The sequence below is a fragment of the Helicoverpa zea genome, chromosome 13 (assembly GCF_022581195.2).
Source record: "Helicoverpa zea isolate HzStark_Cry1AcR chromosome 13, ilHelZeax1.1, whole genome shotgun sequence".
NCBI classification, from domain to species: domain Eukaryota; kingdom Metazoa; phylum Arthropoda; class Insecta; order Lepidoptera; family Noctuidae; genus Helicoverpa; species Helicoverpa zea.
In genome coordinates, this window is record NC_061464.1 from 5,198,644 (window position 1) to 5,219,854 (window position 21,211).

At 34.6% G+C, this 21,211-nt stretch overlaps 2 protein-coding genes across 5 annotated transcripts in view; one reads left to right on the top strand and one right to left on the bottom strand.

The window, feature by feature from the left end:
• Nucleotides 1–16,712, bottom strand: part of LOC124635676 — a 30,627-nt gene extending 13,915 nt beyond the window's left edge. For all 4 annotated transcript variants that reach the window (XM_047171623.1, XM_047171622.1, XM_047171621.1 and 1 more), the window contains exons 1-4: nucleotides 16,445–16,712; nucleotides 14,557–14,699; nucleotides 5,519–5,856; nucleotides 363–490 (exon numbers count right to left, since the gene is read on the bottom strand). In XM_047171623.1, coding sequence (XP_047027579.1) covers nucleotides 363–490; nucleotides 5,519–5,856; nucleotides 14,557–14,699; nucleotides 16,445–16,536 — 701 coding nt within the window. In that variant the 5' untranslated portion in view covers nucleotides 16,537–16,712. The remainder of the gene's footprint in view (nucleotides 1–362; nucleotides 491–5,518; nucleotides 5,857–14,556; nucleotides 14,700–16,444) is intronic.
• Nucleotides 16,713–17,388: 676 nt separating this feature from the next.
• On the top strand, nucleotides 17,389–17,935 carry LOC124635599 (60S ribosomal protein L28). The gene has a single exon (XM_047171528.1). It carries the CDS (start codon nucleotides 17,476–17,478, stop codon nucleotides 17,893–17,895), a length of 420 nt encoding a protein of 139 aa, XP_047027484.1. The 5' UTR covers nucleotides 17,389–17,475; the 3' UTR covers nucleotides 17,896–17,935.
• The last annotated feature ends 3,276 nt before the right edge of the window (nucleotides 17,936–21,211 follow it).

Here is a 21,211-nt window from a genome sequence, read left to right on the forward strand (position 1 = left end):
GGATTATAGATCTAACCCTTTATCACAAACATTTTCACACTATAGCTATGTAAAAAACAATGTTGGTCGAAATAAATAGCGCGAGAAATCTTAGGTTAGTGTAGCCTTAAGGCACCATGCAACACCCACATTATAACATTTAGAAAGTTTTAATCGCTCTTGTTTTTGGTCATTAGTCCAAAGGCATTAAATTGGCAAAAAGATGTCAAGATTGTCACATAACTGATCTTGCATTTCTCTAGTTATAAAAACTCCATAAATAAACACACTATACCATGGAACAAGATGCTATGGTAAAATTTGAAGTAGCACAAAACCCATCATATTGTAATGTTATTAAAAATCAAAAAGTAAATACTAACTTGTTAAAGGTGTTGTGTAAGTTGTGAGCTGGCTGCGACAGATCGATGTTGATAGGCTTGGACGATGCATGCTCCATCGAAGACCGTCCCGACACCTCCGAAGCGAGAGTCACATCCAGATCTTCCAGCTGAAATGTTAATGGAAGAGGTGAAGTAAATGTACTAACTTGGGGAAACTTTTATATGGTAAAATGCATCTAAACTTTATACATTTGCATGATGCCTAAAATATTTGCTTTCACCTGTTTTGTTTAGTTTATGACATGTGGCTTCATGGATGATATTTTAAGACCGTACAGCTCGTCTTATTCCTAAAAGCCGGGCTCTTGTGCAATTCTCCTAAAAGCTCCAAATAAAGTTTTAAAAAGAATAGTTTCTTCTTTTCGAAACCATACTCTTGGCGAAAGACCCCTCAGCAAGGGTATGAAAAAGATACATAGAAGCAGCTTGAAGTACCAGACAAAACACACGTTTATTTTCATTTTTTATCAAACATTGTATTTACTACTAAGACGACAAAAAAACCTTGAAATCGTGAGTAAACAGTACAGTACATTATTCACAATAGGACTCTGAATTTGTTTGTGATCCGCTTCACACCTTGTGCTTACGTAATTTACTTTCCGCTATACGATATTTTCGCTTGACACGACATCGCGCGTCATCGGCTTACGTCACGAGAGTGCACTTATTAATGTTAGAATCTCCCCTGCTATGTTTAGATGGGAGGATTACGACTTTGAAGGTCTTTTATCCAATAAGTGTTGATAGTGGAAAATATTTTCGCGATCATCCGCATTTTTGCTATGGAATTCATTAGGATTTTAAGTATTTTATCAAATAATTAGGTACCTAGTATTCCACGCCAAATCAAACCTGAAACTCGTGGGCAAATACACAAGAAGCATAGGAACTTTTAACAACAAAAAAATCCCAAACCACACTATTTATTTTTGTAAGCTAAAACTGCGACCTACTATGGACATTACTCCAAAAGTAAAACCAAGGAAGTGTATAATCATGATTACGCTAGAAGTAGCTTCACCAATAGATCTCCCAAACATGGTCAAAACTATAAAATGAAAGTTTCATTAGACCGCCACTGTCACTTTCATTGTTTCTCTAATGGACATGAAACATTGAGTAGGCGGATCCAATTTGCCATTTTTGTTTGAGCTGGGAGCCAAAATTGATTTGGCCTCTTATAAAAAACTTCTAAGAAAAACCATCATACAACTACAGTGTAAAAGTGAGATAGAGTCTGGCAATGATATGGAGACGCTGGAAAACACATAAAACCGACGTATTTGATAGAGAATGGCTACAGTACAGACTACTTAGTTCGAAATTGTAAGATGCGTGAAATATACCTAGAAATTATAAGTCTTGAGGTCTTAGAAAAGATGAATTTTGATCTCTTAACAAAGATCAAGGCCCATAATTTCTACAGTAATTATGACGTTACGTCCAGACAGATAAGCGGTATAAATCCGAATGTAATCCGTCGCACCGACAATGTCCATTGTCCAATAAGCGGGTATTATGTAGGCCGTCTACGCCAAATCTATTGGGCTTTATAATAATGATTATCGACCACAGTGTTCAAACCTGGGTTGGATTAGAGGTGAGATCATAATAATTATGTATGAATTAAGCATGCTAAATCCTTGTATGCGATCTTACGACAACAGGATATGTGATAAAAAACCAAGAGGCGGGCTATGGTGACTGTATACTAAAAGGATGATGAAGCTGAATAGATAATCGATCAATCAGAACTCTTCCTAGTATTTTGTGTTGCCGATAATGCTCAGTCTTAAAACCCTATGCCTAGAGCTATTGTCCAACTTAATGAGTAAGAGAAAAATGCGATGCACCTGAATTTATCACTCATACGTTTGGTATGCTTTGTAAGCAAGCCGAGAGGATCCGTTACATATTCAAAAAGCTATGAGACATGATATTTAGTCTTTATTTACGACTATTAAGAGCTCCGTCACAGTTCTGCAGTCGTCGCAAGGTCGACTCCCGCTGGTAAATGAGCTTTTCCAGTGCACGTACGTTACATTAGCTATAATGTCTGTTTGTTCATAGAAGGCTGTGAAGACTGACGTACAATTTATTACCCTATTTTAATTATAACATTTTTATCGTCAGCACAACTTTTTCTTGTTACGTGTGCTTGGTATGTTATTATGTGTATTACAATTTCAATCTATATTACCAGCCGACACACCCCGGCTTCGCGCGGGCGTAAATTGTATACCTAATCACCTAATCCTTTCCAATGAATCATACCAAAAATTCATTAACTTTTTACACGCTTTTTATTAGCTTCACCTGTATGTTTGTATGTTTGTTTGTAACCGACTTCTTTGGGCGCGATTTTGACCCACTTTAAATTTGATCAGATTTCGTTCAAACTTTGTCGATTTATTGAGGACCGATGACAATACACTAATTTGATAAAATTATTCAATTTTTAACCGACTTCCCAAAAAGGAGGAGGTTACACATACACATCGATTACTCCGAGGTTTATAGACCGATTTACGTGATTCTTTTTTTGTTCGACTCGGAATAGCTGCCAGTTGGTCCCATAGTCATCAGATCAGGATCTGATGATGGAAACCCTGAGAAATCGAGGGCAACCTTCGAAAGTTGTAGGCATAAAGCACCCCACGCTTTTTTTAAATATTTTTTTTTGTATTCACACTATTATTAATTTATATTCATTGAAATTTTTAACACTATTTTCTTAATTTAAATTCATTAAAATTTATTTTCTATTTTTTAGTTCGGTTTTCTATAAAAAGCGTGTTTTTTAGTTTTTTTAAACTATTATTTATTTTCTTGACAGACAGGCAGAAATGGCGAATTCTTTATTTCAGAATTGGTAGTAACATTTACATTTTTGCAGAACCAGTCCTCTTGGTCTCCCAAAACATTATTGCCTCTTTAAAACTACACTCAGAACCCACTATTAAAAGCCAAAGTCTAAACCAATAATAACAAAACATTATGAGCTGTTATTCTGTTATGTAATACAGTTAAAACAATTGACTTTACCAATGTTATTAAAAACTATTCGATCGCCTTTAATAACATGCACGTTGTATTTACACAGCTGTGAGCGAGCTTTTTTCAAGTGGTAAGATGAACTCACTACGATATAGTAGCACTTGACACTGTACTTTTTATGATGCAACCCGTTTTGATAAGTTTTGAATTTTTAATTCTTTCTTCAGTTCTACAGCTTATTATCCTTACTGATACGATAAATACCACAGGTACTGGCTGTCCGTGGGTAATATCTAGTTGTAAATATTAAGTTGCCTTATAGAAAAAAGCGAAAGATTCAAGGTCTATCGTAGGTTGTAGAAGTTATTGACAATGGGAATCAGATACTAACGGCCAGTTTCTTCATCAAACATAAAAGTCAAAGTAATGTCTAAAGTAAAAGTAACGGTCAAATTCGTTTTTTCAAGGCTAAAGTGACAGCAAAACTAATAGAACAAGCGAATTTGACCGTAACTTTTACTTTAGACATTACTTTGATTTTTACTTTTGATGAAGAAATTGGCTGTTAGAGTATAAGTGCCATACCAATATTTACTTATTTATACAATATGGTTTTGGATGCTTTCCTGGACGGAATAATCATAGCGTAAGGCTGCAACATTACATTAATAAGATTTCTTTCCCAAAACTAAGGTCACCCGTAATTCTTTGCATACCAGCAACAAATATTGCAATAATACGTGATAGTCACAGCTGACAGCTATTGCAAGCACCACCGTGTGTACTCACCCGTATAATGGCGTTTTTAGACGCCACCAAACCCTAGTTTCTTTATATTCTACTTCTCGTGAAACTGTATAAAATGTTTTGTTTTGTGAATATTAACCAAACTCAGGAACAGCTGGTTACAATTTTAAAAAATTATTACATTCCATTAAGTTCGGGCGAGTCGCTACGATATACAACTGCGTATAACCAGACTACATTTTCCGAACTAAAACAAAGCTGTATCAAGTCACATTTTAAAAGTATACCTTATCAATTCAGGTTTCAAGTGACCAACAAGATGATCAGCTATCCTATAAAATCTTTAATGATTTTATTCTATTTTTAACGATTGAGCGCGGTTACTGTTAATCAGGCGTGAAACTGGTGCCTAAGCTGTTAATACGGTCATCAATTTTAAGGCATAAACTCAGTCGATTTACTTTATAGGCATTACATTCCAGAATGGATTGGAAACCTGTATACTGTACTGTTAATCTGGTCATTTAGGATGCTCGCAATTTTAATGATATTTCCACTATAATGGATCACATCAAAATTTTGCAAGGTTAAAGTAGGTATCCAGATTACAGAAATCTAAAATCCATTATCCATCCCTATCTCAGGAAATAATCCTGACCATCAAAAAGCATAAAACGACCAACATTTAAAAATCGCACAACATCTATTCACAATTCAATACCAAGGACGTATTTTGCATGTATCACGTATTCCATGAATACCAGCATACGACAAACGCATGCATTTTTAACGTAGTGTCATTAAGTGTACACGCTGATTTGAAACCAGCCGTGATCTCATTTATTATGCAAGTTCAGTGTCATGGCCGACAATCGAGGTTATTCAAAGAAGAGGATTCGGAATAAAACCGTTATAACTGAGTATGGGTCGCGAAAACCAGATTGGTGAATGAAGTTGAGCGAATAAATAATGAAGTCATCATTACGATTAACTTGTATTAAGATTTAACGTAAATGTAAACAAACAAAGGATCTATGTATCTAAACTCTCTCATTTTAGAACTTCATAATGGCCTTGTGAGGTTCCAAAAGTTCTCTAATACTTAACATGAAGTCATTTTTTTGTCTCAGATTGAAAGTAGCACTTTAACACTGACATAGTTGGCGTTCTATCCAAATATGGCACTCAAGCTAGAATAGGTTTAGAATAAATTGATCCGCAGCCTAATTACGTGACACGATTTCTTTGTTTATATAGCTGTCAACCATGATACACATTGCGTAACACACGATCAACAATAGGTCAAATGTTTAGTCATACGCAGCATTGGTTTAACACAGTATGCCAGGAGCTGCAATGCAAGGGGATCTTAAGAATTTAAGACGTACCTGTGGATCATCATCTTGTACCAAACTTCTCCTCTTCATCGCATACTCTTTGACAGCAGTACTGTTCTCCGAATTCGTGTCCACATTGAAAGTCTTCAGCCTTATCATCGGACTGATGGGTCCTAAAGGATTATTGTATTTGTTGTACGTAAGATATTTGTTGGCCGACTGGTTGGTCGACTGAAGGATTGTGTTCATTGGAGGTATGGGGGACATCGAAGGTGGATTGGACGCTGCCTCGACAATGTTCTGTATGCTCGGCCGATGCGTTCGTTTCTTTGGCTTCACGTAGGTTCGTGAGTCGAACTTGTGTTTATCTGGCATCGAGAGGACTTCATCTGAAAGAAAAAAGATTGATAAGAAAAGATAAAAACATACTATGAACAAAACGGCCCTAGAATTGTGTCTCTTTGAATGGAGAGGAACTGTACAACAGAACACCAAGAAATATTTTTTTTAGGTTGTTTGGAGTATCCATATTTTGATAGAAATCTCTTTGCATACGTAACAGTCAAAATCATTTGATATCAATGCAACTGCAATGCGATAACAGCCCATTCATAACTATTGACTTGAAACAAAAGACTACGAAAGCTGTGACACAATACAATGTTTACAGTCCAGAAGTAGCTGTATTGTCTCGCATTCATGCGAAAAACAATAGTGAGTAAGATTAAGATCAAAATGTTCAAGCCAAATTAGAATGAACATTGGCAAACTTCACGGTTCATTTAAAAGTAACGTCCAATTAGGATTTGCTTTTAATTTATCAATAGATCAGGTAAACGCGGAAGACGCTAGAAAGTTCAACAAACCCATTTAATCGCATCTTAAAGCTTGGTATTCGTTAGGGTTTGACAGAACACACAAAAATAAACCTTATGCTTAACTTTTAAGATACATTCTCGCATGTTTTGTGTTGAGTGTTAAGTGGTTACAAAACAAAAGCGTCGAAATTCAGTTCGCAACGCACTGGCATCGTAGAAACGTAGTTAATTGGCACCAAAATTGGTAGACAATTTGCATTTGATGTGGACGTGGTCAGGAAATGGCTGTGACAGCTGTTCCTATGTTATGAAAGGAATGCGTGAGGCGACTGAGAATGCCAGGCTTCCTAGAATTGACACCAGTATAGGGCATGTTGTAGAAAGCTATGGGACGCACATCCTTTGATATGTTATCCATACGGTCTGAGTAGAAACTACCAACAACCGTTTTAGATGTCAAACAAGACTCAACAGTATTTTCAGTGGTAAGTGGATATCGACACCTACGAAAATGAGCAATGACAAAGGCTATGGTAAAATAGTTACCCATTATACAATAGTAGCATCAATAGTAATGCGGAACTTATGCAAAATTATACAATCGCATTAACGCCTACTCGGATGTCCATGCGTGCGGCAATTAGATTAAATACTGCAATCATTCTAATTACGTTATTGTCGGACAAAAACAGAAAATGACAAGTATTATTAAATGTTCGTTAACAGACACTTATCTATTAATCCATCTCGATCCATCATGTGCGTAGAAAGTGAAACTTTTATTGTACCAGTTTCGAATATTAATTGAAGTGTAGGCTGCAATGCCATGCCAGTGTTATGGACTGGTTGAAAGACTGTATGTAAATCTAAACCATTAGATATGAAGCTGACGATTTGCTTTTCAAAATCCTTTTAATTTAGTAATCGGATTTAAAGGACCCTATTTTTGTATATCCAGCCCAATTTTAGAGGAAGATTCATTGCATTAGGTTTAACCAAGTTACACAGATGGTTACATAATATGTATACTGTCTTGCCTTGCTGACTTTCTTGGGTACTTAGTTGCTTGAAATATTATGCCCATTTTGGACTAGTCGACCTCCTTTACTCTCGTCTATTGAGTATTCTAGTCCTATTTTATCTACATTACCTACGTGTTTCGAGCTACTACGATAGCTTATTTTATTACACTGAGAAGCTGGTCTACAAAGTCTACCTTACGTGACAAGAACTAAAATGCATCAGAATATTAAAGTAGAGATAAAGGAACGTAGAAGAATAATATATACTAATATTATAAAGCTGAAGAGTTTGTTTGTTTGTTTGAACGCTCTAATCTCAGGAACTACTGGTCCGATTTGAAAAATTCTTTCAGTACTAGATAGCCCATTTATCGAGGAAGGCTATAGGCTACTTTTTATCCGGGTTCGTGCCGAGGTTCCCACGGGATGCGGGTGAAACCGCTGGCACGAGCTAGTTATTCATAAACCGTTGCAGATATTTAAGGAGAGTATTGTAGAGTAAATCTAGGGTTAGGAGAAGAAGCGGGAATTTATACGAGTAATAAATAGGAGGATTTGTCCTGACACTTTATGTCATATACTCGATACGTAAATGTCCCGACAATATTCTCACATAAGCTTACAATCGATACCGCGTGGGAAGTTGGCAAACTCGAGTGAGGTGGAGTCGATACACAATATCCGCCAATACATACACATCTGTGGGTTTACTCTCAGTATTACGCAAACAATAACAACACTAATTTTATTTAGAATTCTCAGATTATCTACGAAACGGGAAAAAGCAAGGTATCTCTATTCGCGCTAGTTTGCGGATGTTTACATAGGTGTTCCTCAATAGCGTAAAAACGGCAAACTCAGTATATGCAATGTAATAAAATTTAAATGAGTGTGTATGATACTTTTAAAATATAGCAATACCTAAAACCTAGACAGGTTCTAAGAATTATTATTATAATGTTAACATAACTTTGCAGTTGATGTCACTGCATTTCTTAGTGAAGATACCCGTCCCATTTTAATGACTATGCTGAATATACCAAGAGCAAGAGTTACAACCAAACTGACCCTACCACCGTACACTAGGCAAACAAGTAGGTAAATTACAAAGTCTAGTCAATAATAATCGATCCTAATATTCTATCTATCTGTGGTTTTGGTTACCTAGGGATAGAAATTAGACATCAGCCCTATGCAAGCAATGTATAGTTATCGGCACGGATATTGAGCCCTGACCTTCACCTGCGCAGAAGCGATTTATTGGTTTATTGCCCTATGTGTACAGTGCGCAAAGCGATCCCCACTCTTCCGCCGAGAGCTCAATATCCGTGCCGGTAACTATACTAAGGCACAGATCGGCACAGGTAGGATCGTAGTAAGGCACAGACGGTGTGAGATAACACTAAGCAGTCGCGTGTATAACGTATCGTACATGGGAAATCATTTGCTGAACAGGTTCCTAGGTTATTGCTTCCTGTGGCAGCAATTTATCAATTAGCTCGACATCCAGTTTTTGCATCTCTAGTTTAATAGGAAACGCGTGATATAGAACTTTTTGTTTGTAAGATTCCATTAGTTTAGCGCGAATATAATGAAGTCATTTTAATAGGCTCTGCAGGTCTTCAAACTGCAGATTTTAAACAAACGCGGTTTTAACAAATAGTGCAGTAGGATTAAGGAAAAAGAGAAGCTCCATATTTTTTTGCAAAAACACTCAGACGTGAAATGTGTGGCGTTAACTTAACGCCCACTTGCTATTCGAAGAAGGTCGACGTTGTTAATTTACGTTTTTTTTTACTTTGCAAACATTTTGCAATATGCTCCGTTTTTGGAGGTTTTGGAATGTCATAAATTCAGGCATCCATTGTCCGTAGGTCTACAGAAAAATTGATTATTCGAAAAATAAAAAGTAAATAAGTCCGCCATTGTGCAAAATGTGCATAAAGTGTCATAAATAAATAAATAAAATAAATAGATCGTTTCGCCGAAATTGATGTGCAACCGATTCAAAATGAATCATTACTGGGTTAGCTGGTACACTCGTGTGCCAAGGGTTCCGGGTTCACGAAGACAAGGACCTTTTCTCTTGGTTATAATTACATTATAATTGAAGAACACATGGCAATTAAAACGGTTATCTACATATTCGGCTTGTTAAAAATATTTGCCCATCTAGTAGGTACCACATACCAAGTTCAAGGTGCGCCACATGCAATGACATAAGTATATAGTGGTGTTCAAATAATTAAAAACAAGTGTCGTAAATTAACAGTTGTTCAATACACTCGTTATAGCAAACCTGATGAACCGCGGTCCTAACGAACTACAATTCGGATACTGCACTGTCATTATCCAGTATCAATACATGAAATAATGTTTCCGACAGTGTTTTCCTCTGCTAAATCATGCATAGCTTCAACATAAAATCAGTCATTAATCAAGGACACAGAGTGCAATTTTCTTTGACAAATCTGCAGCTACAAAATGGTCACAATGTAATTGGATGATTGCTTTAGTGACATTGAACGGTACTAGAATTATCTTAGTGTACTAGTATACCAGGTTCTAAGTAAGTATGTACCGTTTAAAAAACAGTCTATTTTACTTCATCTTGTCATCGTGACGAAGACTGACAATAAAACGGAAAGTAACTGTGTCAACTGTACTTTTCAGGCGAGCGCAAGTGTATAATAAATCAATTTCAAGACATTTTGCGACATCTTAGTCACTGAGATGTTTTGAATTTCCTGTAATTTTGGGTGCACTACGTTACTGATAGCAGCTCGGATTGGTGGACTGAATCCTCTCGATGTTTTGTTGTTACCTATGTATTTTATCGTGGTAGGCTACTTTTTGGACGCAGTTCCTACGGGACACGGACGAAGCTGCGAGCGAAATGAAGTACCAGAAATAATTTCGGCTTCATTAAAACAACCATCTTCGCCTAATAATCTGGAATATTGGTAAATAGACCTCTTGCCTCTGTTAGTCAATTTAGTCCCATTAGCGCATAATTCGGGACTCAAAGGAAGCTTGTTCGTATAACAGAATTCTTAGACTGGTCAGGGGTCAAGGGTGAATGACATTGAGGTTATTTCCGTGGCTATATACGGCACATCGTCTGTAAAGCTAGATTAGCATTATAATTTTTAAGTAACTGCCTCTATAATTAAATGACTCTTTGTCCTAGGGTCTACTTTCCACGATGAGCCGTTAAAACATATAAAAGTAAAGTTTAAAAACCAAATGTAATCCAAAAGAAACGGTATAACAATTTTGTGGAGTTTTTTGAAGTACCAGATGTCCTTAACAAATTAGTCATTACTTATTTTAGACTTTTTTAGAATGAAGTACGACAGTCCTGAAAATTGATTACCAAATCGATGCTGTATTTTAATGGCATACAGACCAGCTCATTATAATCACTCAAATTTTCCCTATCATTATTATTGACGGTAAATGATAATTGTGCACAAATAACTTGTCCGTTTTCCCACGAAACGGTAAATGTTTTGACTGTTACGCAGCCAATGCACTGAACATGAGACCTCTGCAAACCCGACATGATACTCCTAATAAACAGACGAAGATCGAAAGTACTGATGAAACGACTTCATAAACTAAGTCAGGTATTTCTCCGAATTCTTCGAAGCATATTTACTGGATCTCCAAACTATTGACGAAGCATTCTGAGTAGATCACGCGACATTCGAACGCGAAATTTGACACTATCTCGTACAGTGTGTTATAAACTTGATATCATATTACTGCATTGCAGTGGAGGGTTTAATTAGAGACTGTAAGTACTAGGGCTGATCGCATCAGGTATCCAGATAACTAAGGTGTTCAGTACAAAATTGGAAGGGATGTATTTAGATTAGATTCATAAGTTCTTATTCTATGCTAACATTTGATGGCATGTGGCCCCCATGTGGGCGGTGACGTTACATAATGTGAATTTGATTACCTATGTAGGTTTAAGGTCATACTGATTTCTTTGAAATTATTTATTCCACCATTAGGTAAATTATTAATACCTTTAGAGACTTTCAAACCCAAGCCTGCAATTCTACGACGTCTTATTAAATAGAACAAAGTTATCAGTAAAATTGGATAGAAATGCAGTCTGACCGCCCACAGATTGCAAATAGTGGACCAGTTTGAACTAGTAGAATTTCAGCCATAATTACACAACCATTTTGCTAATAGGATCTACTGCAAATAATTTGGTCATGTCGTCATTTAACGAAGCAAGACATATATTGCCAAGTGCAATTTTATTTGACTGTCCAAAATTTTCTCTAGATAGTGAAGACTGAAAATTGTTTGTAAGTATGGGGTAAGGCAGGCTTTAGAAAATAAATTCATTCAAGAGAATTCATGACCTTCGTGTCTTCCGAAATCCTTGAGGCGAGACGACCAATCACAATAATTGGTATTGGAAGCTGAAAATAATTGACCCATTATTTTTTAGTACCTTCGCATGGCATACCAACCCAGGTTGTAAGTTACATGATATCAGATCTTTGTACAGAACCAATCAGCCGCGTCGAATGTCATTAGAACAGCTACCAATTGTTCATGATCATATCCTTTGTTTAACGACCGGCCGGCAATCATTCTGTACCACTTAATTTAATAGTCGCTTCGTTTTAGAAGCATAGCGAAAGGAGGATACTTTGAGAAGAGAGAAATTTATTTTTTTTTACTACCTACTTATAATGTAATCATTGACTGCAGAACTTGTGATCTGGGCTGTTTCTGCCAAAATAAACAAGATTGAAAGCAAACAGTTGGATGCATAAGGCTAAGGAAAAAGGTGGCTGAACATGATGATCTTGATATTTCTAAGAGATCATAGGGTGTATAAGTGTTATTACAATCTGTCTTATTATGTTTGCGACTATAAAAGACACGACTGCATTTAAAGGATATTAGTAATTTCCAAATCTTTGGTCGGTTACGTTTAAAGTGGTCGGGCTAGGAATCTTTTGATTTGTGTTACGTCACATTAATCACAACCAATCACTCGTCTAGACTTGCTCTAACGATGTCACTCGTTTCAATTATCTCATTGAGCTTCCTATGAAAAATTGACCTATATCTAATAGATATAACTCCATTCAAATTCTACAGAGAACGAGGGTTGATGACGCATCAAAATTTACGAAAGAAAAAAGCGAACTTTTCTGACTCATCTGTAGTGTCTGTAGTTTTCTTTGTTACATTTTTAGGAAAAACAACTGAACCGATTAAGATATGCTAACATTACATTAGGTATTGTGGGAACCAGTATCTTGAGAGACGACTGGTAAAGCCTCTTATTCGTGTGAAAATCTGCGAATCTACTGAACCGATTTTGAAAATGATTATACCAATAGAAAGCTACGTTATTTGTGGATGCCAGTTTATGTACCTAGTAGATAAATAGCTAATTCTTAATAGAAATCAACCCACTGATTGGTGCATAAGCAATCAAATCATGGCAATATACGACTGTGCTAATCTGACCTAGTTAATTCTAACTGTCGGGCCGTTTGTGGATGAGAGTCGGGAGTATATTATGTCAAGTGAAATTATAATAAATCATGTGTCTCCATGCATTGCTATGCTGAACTAGGCCATAGATATGTAGATATAGCGGAGTCATTAGATACTGACTCTATCCCCACGGTTTCACCGGCGTCCTGGGGGAATATCTTCCCGTACCCGGACTAAATATAGCCTATGTTACTGGGGGATAGTCTAGCTTTCCAAAAGTGAAATAATTTTTCAAATATGTTCAATAGTTTCGGAGTCATTAGGGTACTACCATAATGTCTACTGACATTGTAAATATATTTTAAACGCTCGCCTTAGGTAAATATAGACATAGAATAGAACACTTTGTCAAGTGAATCCTTTATTAATTTGTATGAATACGATAATTATGCAGTTGAGTATTCTACTTCCTACTTATCTTGCATGGTAATGTATGACTGTACAAACAGTACTACTATAAGTACTTCAATAGGTAAAACGCGATGCATGAAGTTTGTAGCACATCCTGATTCGTGGCAAAATAAGGAACTAAAGGAAATAAAACTGTAATTGATTGTAAACAAAAATAAATAGTATTAATCCTCATAACTGAATGATTAATGGCTTTTTTTAATCTTTCAGGAATCTGACATTATAATACCTATGTGGAAGATTTACTATCATTCGTTGGTAAGTTAAATGAGATGTCTCGGCTAGATGCAGGTCAAAGGGTAATTGATTATTATGTGTAAGTGAGTTGTACATTGAAGGCACATATACTAAGATATACGAGGAGAGTTCCACAGTAAAAATTCATATATTTGTAAAAAAATATTCTAGAATATTTTACGGTGCAAATTAAAACAAAACATACAACCCATTTGTTGCAAGCAAATGTGTAATTTGTAACAAACAAAAGTGTGCAAGCCTTACATAATGTTCACTTGCAATATTCACAAGCATTACAAAAATGACTTCATAATGCAAACAATTACCTTAACATTTTATGTATAAACAGTTTCATAATTATTAGATCATAATATTAAAGGATTACACTACTATCAGGGAAAACTGCAGCAATTTGACTAAATCCATTGATAAAACGTAATTTCCTAAAATAACATTAAGATAGTATTGTTCAAGAACTTCAGTGTTATCTTAAATACAAATACTATAATGTCCAGAAGATAAAATACTTTAAATTAACATCAACGGTTTGTTAACATAATTATTATGTCAGATATTATGACATCTTTTAATTAGGGTATTCATATTTGCTGTGAGTAATTTGCAGCGGCATCTACAGATACTAAGTATTATATTATAGTATTATATTTTTCTTTATATCTTGAAGTTAAATTATGATAAGTAAATTCATATGTGCTAATTTAATCAAAAACATTGACCCTGGTCAATATTAAAATTGACCATATTTGAACAAGTTTAGACATGTTCTCTTATCACAATGTCCTATATTAGCTGATGACATAATATATATTTTAAGCTGTCAGTGAACATCTTCGGCATTCGTTACGGGTAGTCAGAAGCCAGTAAGCTTGACAACCAGTCTTAATAAGAGGTAGTGGATTGCCCGGTTAACTGGGTTGATGTCAGATAGGGCAGTTGCTCCTTGTAAAAACACTGGTACTCAGCTGCATCCGGTTAGACTGGAAGCCGACCCCAACGTAGTTGGGGAAAGGCTTGGAAGATGATGATAAAAAACACTTACTTTTGATAATGTTGTCGAGTACTGTGTATAGTGTCTTCTCCAACTTAAGGTAGTCATTGTCCTCGTTAACGGGCCAGTCGCAGGATAAGTTCCAGTCCACTATGTCAACAGTCTGCCCCGAGTCATCTGGGACTTTATACAACCTGCGTACAAAGAAACAAATAAATATGAATATACTTAGTTAATAAATAATATTCATATTCTTAAATATTATACTAACATATCATTCAAAATACAAATAACTTCATGCGTCAACGTCTGTGCACAAATTTTATCACAATATACTAACAGGATACTTTTGATCCTTTGAGAAACCTACTTCTTGTTTTGGAGTGAGCTTTATGCATTTCTTTACAGTAAAATGACTTCGGTAATCCATTACATAATTTAAATAAAAAAATATGATTGTGGATTTTCTAATTAGATTCTATTAGAGGAAAATGGTATTGGTGTCTTTATTTCCGAGGTCCGAGGAACTTAATTGAGAACTGGCAGAAGTATTATGAAATGAAAAAGGGTTAAAAATAAGTTCTTGTTGTGTTACAGTTTTTGCCCACTTCACTCTTTGACTATATTAATTACCTGCAACATTACTTGTTGCACACACACACAAACACAGCTAATTTGCGCTATACAGAACTGTGATATAATTTATTGACAGTATCTTCAAGCCCTGCCATTATAGAAAGATGCATAAACAATAACCTTTGTTCAGAATTACTATCTAAAACAATTGATATCAGATGAATACTTATCAGATGAATTCATAATTGGAACTTCACTTGCATCAAGTTATGACATGGTTTTCCAAGAGAAGGGTTCGGAAGAACCTAGGGATTTTAGAATAGACATCTGATAATCAACCAAAATTCTGTTTCAAGAATATTATACATTCTTCTTCTTATTATTCATTCTTTAACCGAAAAGTTCTTATTTATTATGGCCAGCGATGATTTGTAATAATCAGAATAAAAGTTGCTTGAATCATGTTCCGTTACATTAGTTCCGTACAAGTTTAGGAAAGTTTATAAGAGTTTTCACAAGATTGCTTGTGTTATTGATAATTATCATGCATAATTATTGATTGGCAAGTAGATAGCAGATACTGTATCAATTATCACTTCACTTATCACAACTAATTTGAGTACAATTTATGTCAACTTGATCTACACAATAAATAATATCTTATCAGCTTGATGATTTGCTAGAACACTCTCAAATACACTAATTAGAACTGAAAGAAAGGATATATATTTATTGTTTTCTTTTTATCATGTTTTTGGTAATATTTTGTGTAATTTATTTGTATATTTATAGAGGGTAGATATAGATGAGATATATTTGTTTGTTAGAACTTATCTAAAATGTCTTTGTATCATGTAAACAAATAATAAAGTTGAATATTAAATCATATACAACTTCAGGACGAGTTAATGGCTATTATTATCCTAAACTAAAATATACATCTATACTTGCAGTGTAGGTGTGGTGTACAACAATGAGTAGGATGTGAATCATTTACCTTGAATAACCATGTCTTTAGAGACTAGCTAATTGTATATCATGATATATCATGATACCTTCAAAAAAAACTTTCAGCTTTCAAACTGTTGTGTTCTATGAAAACATAATAACAACATGAAGTGAAGGTGATTCATCACAGTCAGAAAAAAACCTAGCCAGCACCACCTGTGCATAGTAGCTATGCTAAAATACTGGTTAAAGTGGTTTAACTGGAAATAAATAACTTTACTATTAATTGGAACGGGCTGAATAACCGTCGACACTCCACTGACATGTCGACCGGACGAGACATACATGACCCCGTAAGCGCACAAACACTCGCCACCACTTATCCTTACACTAAATACTCCTCAATAGTACTCACCACGTCTGATCATCGGAATAATCCAAAGATTCCACGTCGATCAGATCAGAATCAAACATATCTTTGTTTATATTTTGATCAACCTGATTCATAATACCAATAATAACGAGACATCAATTTGGCACTTTACGCAAATCACATATAAATTTCACGCAAGAACTACATTTACTACAAGGAATACTGTAAATATAATAAGAAAAAAGATATAAGAACCAACACGAATTGTCCCAGACAAGTTTTAGTTTGGAATTTGACATATCACCATAAGCAAAATGCCAAAAAAAGAATGAAGAAAATGAAAGAAGTCAACGGTAAATTCCATAGAGTAGGGAGTTTTAATCTAATGTTACTAAATAATTTGTAAATAAACCGGAGTTCTAAGTTTTGTAGTAAAAATTGTGACTTAATCAGTTAATTAATTAATTTAATTATAGTTATTGAAATTGTAGAAAAAAAGGAAAGTAGAAGTAGCATTTTGTTTTTGGCTCTGGACAATGCCTGGTGTAGCCAGCTTTCAAAAAATGTGTCTAAAGGAGGGGAAATACTTGGTACATAATAAAATTTTATGTCGCGCATATAGATGGTAGATGAGTGATTTAAAATATAATAAGATACAACCACATTTTACCATTCTGCATGCCATTATTAACATTACATATTAATAATAAACCTTGTTGATGATAGCAAACCTTATGAAACATTATCTCTTCATGTTTATCGACTAAAATAGTGTGGCCCACTTCAGCTACTTGTGCTCTGTTTTCTTAATATTATGATTTTACAAATAAGCTTTTCCAAATCACTTGATAATTTATCCCTTTCAAAATAAAAACAAATCAGCATGGTCCCATTTTGAAATGTAAATTTTAGTAAAAAAAATGGGAGTTTTTTAGAAAAGTTTTGGCAACACTGTTTTTGACAGTGACGTTTGACATAAGCCAAAGCATAGACAAACAACTTCCTTCTTTTTGTCTACGGACACGTTGTGAGCACGTTGTATTTGGTGTAGTTTTTAGAATAAAACTACGAAAATGTCGTCCCATCTGAACTGGATGATCATCCGCAACAACCACGCCTTCCTGGTGAAGAAGCGTAACATTAAGAAGCCGTTCAGCAAGGAGCCCAACAATGTGACTAACCTCAACTCGTACAGATACAACGGCCTCATCCAGAAGAAGGCTGTTGGCGTCGTCGAGAACCCTGACAGGAAAGGTTTCACAGTAGTGTACAAGAAGGCTAAGGCGACAAACAAGCCCGTCAAGAACACAGTACGCCGCACATTCAAAGCCGGCGCGAGGAGATCGTTGTACAAGGTGAAGAGGTTGTTGAAAGCCAACCACTACCGCACTGACTTGTCTAAGGCCACCCTCCGTCGTGCATCAGCCATCCTTCGTTCCCAGAGGCCCATCAAGGCGAAGAAGCCTAAAGCCGCGGCCGCTAAGACCGAATAACTTTTGTATGTAAGCTGACAATAAAAAGTATAAAACCCTACCTCTTCGTGTCATTTCTTGTAATTAGTGTCCCAACATAACCTATCAATTTCTATTTTTAAAGTAAATTGAATTTTATACTGCAATTTGAGACTAAATAGCAATTCAAAATTTGTGTAGAGCTTTTCTTAGGAATTTTAATGAAATTATATTAATAATATTGTGGATTAGTGGTATCACAATGCCAAAAGTGTTTAATTTTATTTCCTGTAATGCAATACCGATCTAGCTCCTGTGTCTAATTAATTTTTGAGTGTAAAAAATAGTACATAAATCTTCGTAGCATAATATTTGTACCTTACTTACCTGTCACTTGATTCATGCGAAGTAAAATTGAACTTTGAAATTATACCAATTCATCTTGATAGCACATTGATTGAAGAAAAGCCTTTTCTTGGCTTTAGTAATAACTAGCTGTTTTCCCATAGTCTCACTTGTCACACAGTCCCTCGGAACTTCTCCCCACACCTGGATAATATATAGTCATATTACTCGGGTATAGTGTAGCTTCGCAAAAGAGAAAGATTTTTTCAAATTGGTTCAGTTTTTAGGCAGTCTTTAGGGTAAACAAGAAAAAATGCCTGAGAGCTATTCTTCCCAAGTGATTATATTTTATCCCAGTACAGGCAGTAGTTCCCACTTGACACTGGCAGTTCCAGTAAATCTGCAAGCATTCAATAAAGTTGTTGGTAGGTAGAATATTTTTATGATAACCAGGGGAAGAGGGAATGTGGAATTTTTAATAAAGAAACAACTTAATGCATCAATAAAATTTATTGATAACAAAATCATGATTTTCATATCACAAACAAGGAATGTTCAATAAATACATAATACATCACTGGATTTGTCATGATATAAGTTACAAACATGATCTTTCTCAGGAACCAATAAATTATATCAAAGACAATTTATTATTATTTTTAACAGATATTCTAATGCACAGTGCTTCACTAGTTTAACACAAATTGTTACAGGTCATAGCTTAGACATTATTTGTGTTCAATATTTCAGTTTTACATACTATTTACAATAGATATTAGAAATATTTTATACATCAATAAATGTAATATTGTTGTTATGTTAAATTCAATGCAAATATGTAGACATGATTAGGGTATTATTAACTGACTTCATTTATTCATAAGTCCATATCAGTAAATATTGTGTAGGTATGTATTCTATATCTTTTCTACTTCGGTATTAACCAAAAATAATTGAGTGTGTAAGCACATTTCAAGAGTACATATTTTACTACACACATACTGCACAATAACTATGAGCAAATTTGATTAAATTCACAAGTTAATTAAAATGGACATTTTCTCATGAATTTTACAAAAGTTTTCAGTAGTTTAATAATTTACACAGTTTCAATTATAGTACCGAACATCCACCACGTCTACTACTATACTAGACTAGACTAAAGACAGCTTTGCTTGTAAAAGTTGCCCTTGTAAGTAATCTAAACATCTTGAAGTTGTAAAAGCGATTTGTCATCTAGTAAAGGGGGGGTAGTTCTGTGCCTACGAAAAGCTCCAGGTACAAAATACATAGTAAACATGAAAATAAAAGGCACAAACATTTAACCTATCGTTACCAAAGGCACAATACACCAAAATTCATACTTTAGTATTTACAATACTACCAAATTAAATTTTCAATTTATTATGTGTAGATGCCTAACTAAAGAGATGTGACATTTTGCTTTCAAGCCCATGATTTCGCTTAGGCCTGTATTCACTATGGACCGAATATTTCCTATGACTGAATAATTTCACTTATTCGTGAAATTTTGTCGAAGTAATGAATACAAGCCCTAATATCAATATGTAACCTACTCACCCATACACATGGATATTGAATGTAATTTCAATTATAATTTATTATAATAAAAAAAAAGAACGTGAATTGGATGAGGATGACAAATAGGCTTTTTCGCAACTTTTGTGGACTAATAAAAACTCATTAGATTATTTTAAGAACCTTATTCAACATGTCTCATTTTGGCAGTGTTAAGTACAGTCAATGCAGATGTCTGCCTGAAGTTGAGATTGTATAATGAGCCAAGTATGTTTTTTAAAGTATGTCAAATAAGTACTATGCCCTTTCTGGGAGTACATAGGTACATGAAAACAATTTTAATACACCAAAATTCAGTGAAGCATTTGCAATCATGATAAAGTTATACGATGTCCTCGAAAATAGGTCAAAATTCATATTTAATACGATTACAAGAAGCTCATGATATTTTTATTACATAGACGCATTGACATTTTTATTTAGTAATTTACAATTTTCATTTAAGTTCTCATTTAGCTATCTAAACACGTAACCTAATTATAGGCACATTTATTTAATCTAATAGTTTTTTCTAAACATTTGTTTGGTTGAACAAATGTGTTTTTTAAATCCAAAATGATCCAGGAGAAGGCAGTGGGTACAATGTACATTGTTATTGTCAGGTCTATAAATAATTGGGTAAAATAATAAGTCTAACAGCCAGTTTCTTCATCAAAAGTTAAAGCCAAAGTAAAAGTCAAAGTAATGACTAAAGTTAAAGTAACGGTTAAATTCAATTTTTCTATGAATTTTGCTGTCACTTTAGCCTTGAAAAAACAAATTTGACCGTTGCTTTAACTTTAGACATTACTTTAACTTTAACTTTTGATGAAAAAACTGGCCGTAAATAGTAAATTAAAAATAATACTGGTGTGGTATCACTGGCGAACATACAACATTAATTAAGAAATTAAATCTACTGTGATTAACATGATTATCCAAAAAAAACTTAATGTTTATTTTAGTTTAAAGCGATTCCTTTTTTATCTAAATATTCATAATTGTTTATGACACCAAATAATTGAAAATTCATAAAAATCCTTAACATAATTTGTGCTTTTAAAATTCAAATTATCATCATTAGTGCTAAATTTAAATTAACTAAAACCTAAATTGACTAGGATACAAAACTAACACTAAGTGATGCTTATGAATAGTTTGTACATAGAATTGTCAATCAATTATTTGCGTAACTAATATTATGGCAATACAATATTGGCCATATTGGATTATGACGACATGTAATTTTAAAAGGCGTTCATATAAAGAATACTGAGCAGAATGTGAGCTTACGTATTAGGAAACAGAGGCTCCTATAAAGCAATTGCTTTCATTTTGACAGTTCATTACACATTATCCTGATTTTGTCTCCAAGAAGGCTAAGATTTCAAAGTTAAGCTTCAATGAATCGTGAAAAACTGCCATAACAAAAGCA

Bases quoted from the DNA above. Each gene is read 5' to 3' on its own strand.
- LOC124635599 (XM_047171528.1), top strand. From the start codon at position 17,476: ATGTCGTCCCATCTGAACTGGATGATCATCCGCAACAACCACGCCTTC.